This window comes from Pygoscelis adeliae, unplaced genomic scaffold (genome assembly GCF_000699105.1).
Source record: "Pygoscelis adeliae isolate BGI_AS28 unplaced genomic scaffold, ASM69910v1 Scaffold114, whole genome shotgun sequence".
Lineage (NCBI taxonomy): Eukaryota > Metazoa > Chordata > Aves > Sphenisciformes > Spheniscidae > Pygoscelis > Pygoscelis adeliae.
The window spans coordinates 2842504-2853938 of record NW_008824587.1 but is presented as its reverse complement, the minus strand read 5'-3'; the positions used below and the strand labels follow the sequence as shown (position 1 = coordinate 2853938).

The window sequence follows — 11435 nt, the reverse complement described above, 5'->3', positions numbered from 1 at the left end:
TTTCCCGGTGGGGTCCCTACTTGCTTCCCCAGCTTAACGCGCGTTTTCTTGGTAGTTCCTCTGCTTTGTCAGGATAGGGGTGTAAACAGCACAGGTAAGCCTGTGGCCAGATGCCACTGAGCTGGTCTTGGTATCTCCCAAGAGCCACCCAGGCTGATCGGACATTCAGTGTTATGAATTTTTCTTCCTCTGTGTAATCTGCGGCCTCTATTCTCCCTCAGTCAGACATAACCTTTCACAGCACATTTCACGTCCATCCCTATTCCTCTGTACACATCCCTAGCACTTCCACATCTCTGTTCTACTCTCACCACCTTTCTGACACACTTCACTCCTCTCACAATCAGATAAGACTCACACTGAAAAGGACAACAGAATTCATCAGGCACATAAGTAACTCAGCACTCAGTAACAGCACTTGTAGCTGCTTTTTTGGCAGTTACAAATTTGTTGTGTTTTTGTTTTGAAGAGCACTGGCACTTGACTACATCATGCATTTTAATGTGACTTAAATGACTAATATGAATTCTTCACTGTCATATTAAATGATATTACTGACAATGCATTCCAGGTCTCAAAACACTTTCCATTCTTTATTCGCTGTTACAGTACTGTACAGTATGATAACTGATAAATTTGCAGATGGGAAAAAAAACAACCCAAAGCATGGGGAAACACCTTGTAATCCAGCACATCCGTAGCTAAGAAGGGAAAGTCTCCTAATTCCAAGGTAATTTCACCATGGAATAGTCTATTGCACGGCCCATCTACACTGCAAGTAGAGTATATTACCATACATGCACAAATTTCAAAATGCACTAATGGGAAGTTATTGTATTTCTCATTAAGTTCACATTCAAGATATCCATCAACTTCACCGATGGCCCTCTGTCTTTAACTTATTTTCAGAAAAGTTTTAGTAAACTTTCCTAACTCAAAGTTATACAGTGACAGTGGCTTTTAGAAACAAGACTGTCAGTAATAACAGGATCAGCACAGAGCATTTAGTTGATATAATTCCAACTGTGGCTCCGTATTTTAATCAACATTTTCTCTCTTCTCACAGCTTAACTAAATGACATCAAAACAGAAAACAAATGCCTTGGATTACAAGTATGTATGTTTACATCAGGTGTACAAGTGTTTTATAGACAAAACTAACAGTTCTTACCTTGAGACATTTAAGTAATGAAAGTAGGAGAGGTGCTTGAGAAAGCTTATGTTTCCAAGATGGTTGTCGTCTTATCACGTGTCCCAGCAGAGAGAGAGTGGGTAAACGGGTAGCAGCTTTGCCCATATATTCATTAATTTTGTCCAGTAGATGCTGGTAGAGGATTTTGCAGAGAGTGGTAGAAAAAGGAAAGGTATTTATACTTAACTGGTATATATTCTTTTTCACCAATCTGTATTCAATAGTTTGCCACTGCCAATTATGGAAACTACAGGCATTTTACAAATATACAGGATCCAAGAGCAAATAAAACCCAGCAATAAATTTAAGTCTGCTGGTAGCGAAATGCAAACTATTCAGTCCAGAAGCAGTCACTGCACTTCAAAACACTTATCATAAATAAATAATAAAAAAAATCTGGTCAGCAGAAGTAAAACAATTTGTAGTGCATTCTGTCAATCTTTTTAAAAATCCTTAGTTGCTCTCAAAATATGCAATTTGTTTTAGCCTAACACATCCAGCATTGAAGCAGCAGCAGTAGCATTACAAAGAGACAATGTTAGTCCTCAGAAAACTTTCGTTTATAGAGGTTCTTTGCTTCATTGGGTCAGTTTAAGCAGCTCAAGAAACGGAGACCTTTGAAGTTCTTTAAAAACTTCACTACTCTTACTACAGAGATACTACATCTCTGCAACAAGGTAATTCTATACCAGAATGGAAAAACAGAGTTTAACAGATGCTATTTAAAGGCTGCTTCAATACCAGGCTAAAATCTGCCACACTTAATAACAAGATTTTTTTTTTACCTTGTCATGAGGCTCTTGCAGTGTGGACAGTATATGCAGTGCCTGCTGAGAATTGGTTTCCAAGTAATAGTCCACCAGGTTGTTCACAAGCATAGGTCCACGGTCTATCAGTTTGTTTACAGCAAGAAAAGAAACCATACATTCTCAGTACACTAAAAATGAAGCATTTGTTACAGGGACATTGCACAACTTTTTAACAACTATTACACAATTAATTTATAACATAAACCAGTACTTAGTGTTTACCAGGCCTTTAGGAAAATGAGACCTCTCAACTGCATTTTCTAGTTCCTAACCATTCAAGCAATTGCATTTGGCTCAGGGAAAGTAACTCGTTTTTTTAATAACTAACAATTACTGTCTAACCTTAAAAACCTAGAGGTAGCTGAACTGCAAGAATATTTTACCCAGTACAAGTAAAGAGTTCAGGAGTAACTTTACATTCTCTCCCTTCAGCAGATAAAGGAGAGCAAGTTCAGGGACAAGGACAGTGACAGTGCTCTCATGCTCTGAAAAGGCTCTATCAATATAAGGGATGCCTTAATAGCAGCAATCATTTTTTCAAGAAAGTCTGGGTCTGCTGTTGTGTTTGGGGTTGGGGTTTTTTGTGGTTTATTTTTCGAATGAACAAAATCCCACTAGTTCCCATCATGTGGATGACACCTAATTCTTTCTAGATATACTTGACAAAGAAAGTTTCATCAGCTCACAACTTGAGGTTATGCCCCAGCAAAAGCTAGTCATTTTATAATAGCATGTTAACAATTATATAACAGACCTTCTAAGAGACATGCCATTAAACAAAATGGACTGAAGAGAAGCCTCAGTCCTTAAAGCAATTTCAAACCCAAGTATCAAGAGTTTCTTTCAAGTTGCATTTGCAAAGACTGTGCTTGATAGAAAAAAAACCCTATTATTCTACCTTTATTGGTGTAAAAGCAAAACTCTTCCTCCAATTACATATAAGGATACATACCACAAACGAGATTATCTTTGAACGCAGCTGTTATATCTTCCAGGACACCCAGAATTGGAGAATCCAGCATTGAGAGGAGCTCACCAACATTTCCTTGCTGTGCCATGATGCACGTACTAACATGAATGTGGAGACTAAAATTTCAGGAAGTTCCTCATTGGTGCCTCTCTACCAGACTAGGAGAGAAGAGAGAGCAGATGAATGAGCTTTCCTTTTTCCCTTTCCATCTTAAATCTCTCATCACTTCCCTATTTCTTTTCTGCAGTATTGCCCACTTAACAGTTTTACACTGAAAGGATTGCCACACACCTGCAATAAAAGCTGTAAGAGAAAAGTTTACAAATAAAAGCTGTAAGAGGAAAGTTTACAAAGAAGCCAATGAGTCACGAGCAGGGTTTTCTTCATCTTTTTTAAAAAGACATTAATCTGTTTTGCAGAAAAACTTGGCTAGCATATATAAACTGTCAGAGCATTCTGTTACCATAATTTTTTAATTTGCTCTCCAGGTCAGTCAACTAAGACTAAAGTTTTGAATAAAATGCAAAGAGCTCCCTGGAATCACTCCATTCTCGCTTTCTTTACAGCAATTCCTCCCCAGCCAACCTTTCAAGTCCTTTGCATAGTGGTCTACACTCTGGAGAAAATATGCATCTCAAGATCCTTCTCCACTCCTGTGGCTAGATTAGAAATTCACTGCCCTCGGCTTTGCATTATTGCATACTAATAGATTTGTGCTTTAATACTTGCAATGTGGCCAAGTTGCAGCTGTCAGGAAACTCAGTTAGGGTTACTACAGCTGCTGTTCCTCGGCCACCCTGTGCATGCTAAATCACAAGCTTAGCAGCACAACATACCTTGTTTTCACACGTATAATTTGTGCATTATACATTAAAAATTCTGCAGTGCAAAAACTGTATAGATTATTAAATGCAACAGTGTGCAGGTAACATGACTGGTCAGCTTCACAGTATGAAGCAGGAGTAAATCTAAGCCATTTCAGGTTTTTAGGATGGCTTCCTCCTCCCACGTACCAGCAAGGGAGGGATTCAGGTATCACATCTATCTATCTATCTATTACAAAATGAATCAAGTTTTTCTTCATCCATAAGAATCCTATGCTGAACCATTCCCAGTGGCAGAAAGAATCTGGCTTCACATCACACCTAATTTTATTAGCAAGGGTTTCTTGCTAGGACGAGAGGAAATGGCCTCAAGTTGCACCAGGGGAGGTTTAGACTGGACACGAGGAAAAAAGTCTTTACTGAAAGAGTGGTTAAACATTGGAACAGGCTGCCCAGGGAAGTGGTTGAGTCACCATCCCTGGAAGTATTTAAAAGACGTGTAAGATGAGGCGCTGAGGGACATGGTTTAGTGGGCATGGGGGTGTTGGGTTGACGGTTGAACTCGATGATCTTAGAGGTCTCTTCCAACCTTAATGATTCTATGATTCTTCTTTCCTCCTACTTCCAGCTAGCATACATTTTTCACTTTCTCCATGGAAGGCAAGACTGACACATACCAAGTTTGCAACCAAGATTTTTTTTTTTTACTGCAAGTGTGTATACAGCACCTGTTCTGTGGACGAGTCGAGCTTCTGTCTGCAATGCTGTCAGCCACACACCTTTCATGATCACTAATAAAGAAAAAGCATGAAGAGGTTAACAAAAGGCACAATTTATTTCTTCCTTATCAAACCTTGTATATTCAGAACAGCATTAAGTTATTTACAAAGCACAGCAGAGCTACGTACCTCCTGCATGAGAAAAGTCAGCCCTTAGTTTGAAAAACACCAAAAGGTGTTGCACAGGTGCCCTTTCCAGAATTGTCCACAGGTTAAGCTGTGCAATTGCCTCCAACTAGATGGCTTTCACAAGATTGCAGTTTTGTACTGTGAACCTTCAAAAGCTGCTATAGAGTTTTATTTATGGTAGGTAAAATCTTACACAGAAAGAAGTCTTCTCTTATCCTACCAAATTCTGAACATAGAATAATTACCGTAATTGTTTAAGTCTTTAGATTCTAGTCAAAACATTATTAGACATTAGCCAAGGACCATGTATCAGTGCTCTATGTTAAATGATAATTCTGTAGTTACTTATATACATATTACTTTCTTGAAAATTTATGTTTAACAATGTTACTGGACAGCAAGAGTTAACCCCTCTACCAGTAAACTTTGTCATTTGCAACATATCACTCTGTACTTGCAGAACTGCCCAAGGTCACTTTTATTAGGGCCACAAGACATCAGCTTACTTAATCTGGCACTGATAGCAAATTCAAAGGTGATAATATGGCATCACACTCACAACAGGCATTTCATTAGCAACAAACTTTCTTGAAATGTTCCAGTAATCAGAGTTCCAGAACACAAAAAACCCCCACCCTCAGTTTTCAATGATCATAGCTGAACAGTCCAAATAAAATTTCTGTTCACCTACAAGCAGCTAGCAGAGTCTGCTAACTGAAGTGTTTCAGATTTAAATGTTATTCCTTTTCACATCCCATGCTGGCAAGACCTTAAAAACTGCAAACTTAAAACTGGCTGGTAGTGTAAGCAAGACTTTCAACTATAGACAACAAAACAGAAACTTGGGGTGGTGGAAAAGAGTTGCTTTTTACTCAAATACAGAATGGGTCTCTGCTTTCCAAAAAGATTAGGGCTGGGATTTGTTGTGGTTTGGGGTTCTGGGGTTTTTTTGGTTGGTTGGTTGGTGGTTGTTGTTTTTTTTTACTCTGCATTGTGCAGACTTCCAAGCTTCAACTTCTTCCTCAAAGAGCTTGCTGTTTAGAAGGCAAACAATGTCCAAAAAGTGACACCATCCTTTCAAACAGTTTAAAACCACTCATCCATGCAACCTAAGGAGTCAACCTTCCACTCTTGTTACTCATTTTCAGGAGTCAATTGCTTTTTTAGTTTATAGTAAGCACTGTGATATTTAATTTACTAAATTATAGTTACACTGAGATACCCAGAATGCATGCAGAACTATATGTGGGGAAATAGTTTACTGCAAGTAATCTATTTCTTTATTTCTGAGAACACTGTCTTTGAGACCGTAAAGGGCTTGCTAACATAGGTGCCTTAATTTCTATCAGGATACAGTCTCAGCTATGGTTAAGCAATAGATTCACCAGCTTCCTAAGCAACATGAATTAGTTGTTTAAAGTCTTGTTAACAAAAGAGATGCATGACCACACCCCCAAACTAGCTGCAAGCAAAACCTGTTTTGAGAATTAAAGCAGCATAAATGCTAGTCTCTGCTTTTTTACCCCATAAAGACCTTGTCAACTCTCTTTTCTTCGATTCCCTGCACCCCACCAGCGTGAAAAGAATGCTTTTATTTCTTATTTTCCTCTAGTAATACTACTATACTTGGACCAGATCTTCATCACACCAGTAAAAACCTCAACAGCAGGTTTCACTAATTTCATAATTGCCAGAGGAAAAACTGTAGCATAGTGAAATCAAGAAACATGAATGTTTCTGGAAGTCAGGTTCAACAATACACTTGCAGACAGATGGGAAAAACACCGGTTTAAGTGTTCAGTAGGTAAGAGGATTCCAAACTTTATGCTATTGGCCTGATGGCATGCACAAACACTACAATCAGATAAAAGCAAGGTTGATAACGCAAGCTTAGTTGCCGATAACTATACACGTAGGTAACTAATAATTCCCCAAGCTCCCTAAACTAGTTAAAACAGATGGCTCAAGTGACCTTGTGCCAATAAATCCAGCATAGTTTAAATGAACTTGTCAATCAGTCAGTCATGCACTGAAGTGCTTTATATGAAGTGGAGCAATCTCCACTAATCGCCAGTATTCAAAATACTAACAAAAGTATTCCAAACCACATCTGAAAATGGGACAGTATTACGCATAGGTACTTCACTAGGTGGAAAGTTTATACTGGTGTTCATGTAACTTCAGCAGATAATGTTGTCACCCTGCTATACACAAAGTCACAATTTTACAAAAGCAAATCACAGCTTTCTCAATGCAGGATCTCTTGTGAAGTCACTTGTGAGGGACAGATTTGAAATCCTAAGGCAGACTAAGGCTGAGATCCTCTAATCATACTGGGTCCGCAATGCCCAATGTAAATGAACAAACCAGGAAATTACAGCAATAGCCTTAAATTCTGTCACACTTTTTTTAAGCAAAGACAGCTGAATAACTAGTTTACAGGCAACAGGCTTTTAACTTCAATCAGAAAACACTGTGTTCTGGTAGATGAAGTACAGTTCCCAGGGGCCATTGTATCAGCGTGATTTATGACCAGTCCCACCAGTAATTTGTGATATGATTTTCAAATCTTGTAGATAAGGAACTCAGGACAGGCCAGGTTAAGGAACTTCCATTACCAGTGAGATCATCCATTGAATGCCACAGTATTTTGTATGTGTGGTGAACAGGATCTCCCTGAAATCTTTACAGTATCATATCATGACCACGTCTTTCTTCTCAAACACACAGTATACAAGATGAGTCTCTTTAATGCTTCCATCCCTAGCTACTGCAATCATTCCCCTATTAGAGGAATTTCCACACCTCTGCAGCCATACTTGGAACTGACAGGATTAAAACGAAGTCAGTATCTTTTCCATATGGTTTGAGTCACTGATTCTTCACTAACTTTTAAAATTAGTTTTATGTAAAAGATCCAAGGCACTACTTAGTAAAGAATGAAAAAAATCTGTTTAAATACCTTTTAAAATGCAACATTTTAATCTCACTGGAAGATATAAACACCAATAGCAAACTTCTTATATTCAAGAGCTTTCATAAAGACAAATTTTAATAAAAAGTATTAATTTTAAGTACCAATACAACTTTGGAGCCAGCTTACAGAAGAAAAAGGAGACGCCAACAAGCCAAGCACCAACTTGTTTTAAAAATTTTTTCAGTAGCTAATTTAACAGCAACACAATCCTGTTAAGCTATAAACTCAAGACAAAGGAAAAGACTGTAAAAATATTCATTGGAAAAGGCTAAACAGAGAAAGAGATAGCAGAGTATTTCAAAAGATTATGACTTCTGTAAGTAATTCTGTCAAGAGAAGATGTTCTTCTGTTCAGTGTATTTTTATCTCAAGCCAAATGAAAAAGCAGCTGGTAGTGCCAGTTATGCTTCTCTGAGGGGTGGGGAGGAGGGGGACACACTCAACACACACGCACACTCCTCCCAGAACGTCCTCAGCATTTGCTGAGACAACATAGAAATTCAGACACCAGAAGCATTTATTCTGGGGGGTGGCATGTGGGGGATCAACATCAGCATTTCATCCCTCTTCATTAATCATAAGTTAAATTTGGGGCATGCCAGTAAATGGTTATCCCCCCCCCCCAAAGAGAAAAGGGGGATTTCAACAACATTAGAGCACTGCTGACAGCAATGAAGTGAAGCCAGACCTCAAGACTTACACTTTTCCATCTGATTTCTACTGCAGGTAAAGTAGTCCTCAGGTACGGCTTTGGCAGAGGCCATGAATGAGGACAGATGTATTTTACTGCAATCATTGTTTTCAAAGAAAAATTCAGATTGACAACAAAGCAGCCCTTCTCACTCAAATCTTTGAAATGTTTGTCATGAAAGGATAAGCCTCACTCCCTCCCATCCGATCTACAAAAATCCAAACCCATTTTCTATTTCCCAACAATACTCAATTTTATATTTTCTTCACAGGTAAACTAAACACTACCATTATAGGAGTGACATAAGCAATGAATGAAAAGTGACAGTAGGGAAAAAAACCACTGGTGGCAATAGGAAAGTAAGCAGCTGATCATTCCCTTTTTCACCACCCAGAAATAACAACAGCTCTAAACACTTTAAACCTCAGTTCAAACTGATCATTACAACTAGCAGTACAATTAATTTAATTTATTTATTCATTTTTAAAGAATGAAGGTGTCTGGCTTCTTCTAGTAGTCTGTATTTTTCTGGTTATTTTAAGATCTGATACAAGACCCCATTCCTAAACTCGATAATTATTTATAGTTATAACTTGACATTATATACATTCTCCTGTACTTTATTACAGGTGCTTAACCGATGCAGGAACAGGAAGATCACAAAAACCCAATAACCCCAAACAAAGAGAGAGAATCATATTCAGCGATTTTTAAGATTCTTTTGAAACTATGCTGTGCTAATACACTATGCTAATTGCTACCCATCAAATTTCTGTCAGAGAGAAAATTGTTTAAAAGCAATGCATGCCAAAAAAAGCCCAAACGTGGTAGGGCTGGCACTGAACCCTTTGGCAGAAGCCATGCTAACAAGCCAGTGACTAACCTGAAAGGGAATTATTTCAATTCCTTATACACAACTGCACATATTAATAGCAAATAAATAAATGAGAACGAGCATTGTTTTTCTATGCAAATTTAATTAAGAGTACACAAGGAAAATAAGTTCAACTAAGGACTCTTTTTAAAAGTATGAACAGGTAAACAGAGAGCTCTAGACTTCGCGGTAACTCAACGAGCGAGACTCCTAAATCTCTGCAGCAGTTTTTTTGCCAAGAGAAACCTTTAAGCATATTCAAAGAGTTAGGCTGCAATTCAGTAAATCTTGAAACCACTGCAAACTACCTAGTGTACTCAGTCAAGGCATTTTAACTACTCCAAGAATTAAAGTAGGCATTACACAGAACAATACCAAATGATGTGTAACTTCTTAATTAACCACAAAAAAGAACAATACCCAGGAAAGTGATAGCAGTCCACCACTGCAAGAAGTTTGCTCTGTATCTTAACGTGCTACCCGAAGAATGCTTAAGCTAACAAAGGAAGTATTATTACTTGTCCTCATTATGTTTATTAAACTACATGAAAATATAGCGGCTACATACCAGACCAAGAACCTAAGCTGTAACATTCTTTCAAAATATACACACCTGTCTGCAACATGCCACAAAATCTGGCACCCCTCCCCTGCCTCCACCATTAAAAAGTGCTTTGATTATTTGATTTGCTTATTACAGAAGGTATCTCTTCCAAAGAGAGAGAGAGAGAGAGAGAGAGAGAGAGAGAGATGTTTGTGCATGTGTGTGCGTGCATGTGTGTTATAGGCTATTCAGGTCTTATAGAGACTGACTTTGGTAATCACAGCACCAGCTCATATAAAGTGTTTGGCAGTTGCAAGAATTTTGGGGATTGGTACAAGTCAACATCCCAGCAGTCCAGCTCTAAATAGGGCCAGCATTCATTTTAAACTATAAATAGTTACTAAAGTCAAATGTTTGTTCAAACACCAAAACATCTGCAACTGGACAGTATATCTCACGTGGAAACCCTTTAATAATGCTACTTTTTGTTAGTCACCATAAAAGGAAATTCTCAAGTAACAAAGAGTTAAGGAGCCAGGATTAAACACAGCCAAAGATAAAATCATTTTAATTAAACCTTATCTCACGACACATTAGATATTCTGACTATATTTTCATCTGAGTAAGTCCGTGCAACTCCCCATAAAGGCAATTTAGTACCGGGTTGACTAGGCTGCTAAAAAAACAGAACAAATGAACAAACAAAACCAAACCAAACAAGTGTTTTACTGAGTAAAGGATTTTAAGCCCACGAATTTAAGCTTAAACGTGGCGTACCTGTTTCTGATAAGCAGACTACCCGATTGCTGCTTAGCAAAATCAAGTCAACTGCAGACAGAAGTATGTATTCCCAATACTTGCACTAATTATTAAAACTTCCCGAGTTTTCAAAGATTCAGTTTCTAGTTGTTCATACATGTAAACTGAAGAGGAATTTTTCCACCTAATGGCATCGCTTCAGTAGTGCTTTGATTATGACGGATTTCTAACTTGCCACAGAAGTTAATGTCAGGGAACTACAGGATCAGGCCAGACAAAGAATGAAAAATGGTATTAGCATCCACTGGAAGGTTCTCTGGAAACAGTTCTGGAAACAGTTCCACACACAAAACCCGATCCCAGTTTCTGTGTCATTTCTATGGGTTTTGAATCATATATAACTTTAAGGCATGTTCTTTCACTCACTGCCTTGTGAAAAAACTCATTAAAAAAAAAACCAACAAGGAGGGAAGCACTGACTAAACTGATAAAACAAGGATAGAGGCCGCATCCATAGCAAACAAAGGGTGAAAACTTCAGAACTGCAGTCTTCCAAGTTCTTTGTGATAACAGGAAGCAAAATGTTTTCTTGTAGAAGTAAACAACATCCTGACTTCACATTACCTACCCACGAGCACGGAAATCAGAAAAGCCTTCCTCACCAAGGGGACAGACTTTTAACGGCTGCCTTAATGCCTAGCCCCGGACGAGGGAAGCCCCTCAGCAAGGGACTGAGGCAGGGGAACTCTGGAAATCGCTACTCAGCGCTTGGAACGGAGGTGCTGAACCTTTTTCGATAAACCCCGCAAAATTAAAGAGGCGCGTGGCCTGGGGGGACACACACACACGCTGCGGGGGGGGACACACACACACGCTGCGGGGGGGGA

At 38.6% G+C, this 11435-nt stretch overlaps 1 protein-coding gene across 4 annotated transcripts in view; it reads right to left on the bottom strand.

The window, feature by feature from the left end:
• Positions 1-4588, bottom strand: part of TSC1 (tuberous sclerosis 1) — a 21763-nt gene extending 17175 nt beyond the window's left edge. For 3 of the 4 annotated variants that reach the window (XM_009322061.1, XM_009322062.1, XM_009322064.1), the window contains exons 1-4: positions 4524-4588; positions 2954-3129; positions 1978-2081; positions 1172-1324 (exon numbers count right to left, since the gene is read on the bottom strand). In XM_009322061.1, coding sequence (XP_009320336.1) covers positions 1172-1324; positions 1978-2081; positions 2954-3059 — 363 coding nt within the window. In that variant the 5' untranslated portion in view covers positions 3060-3129; positions 4524-4588. Of the gene's footprint in view, positions 1-1171; positions 1325-1977; positions 2082-2953; positions 3130-4523 lie in introns of those variants that run through there. The other variant, XM_009322065.1, reaches the window with a different exon arrangement.
• Positions 4589-11435: the final 6847 nt, after the last annotated feature.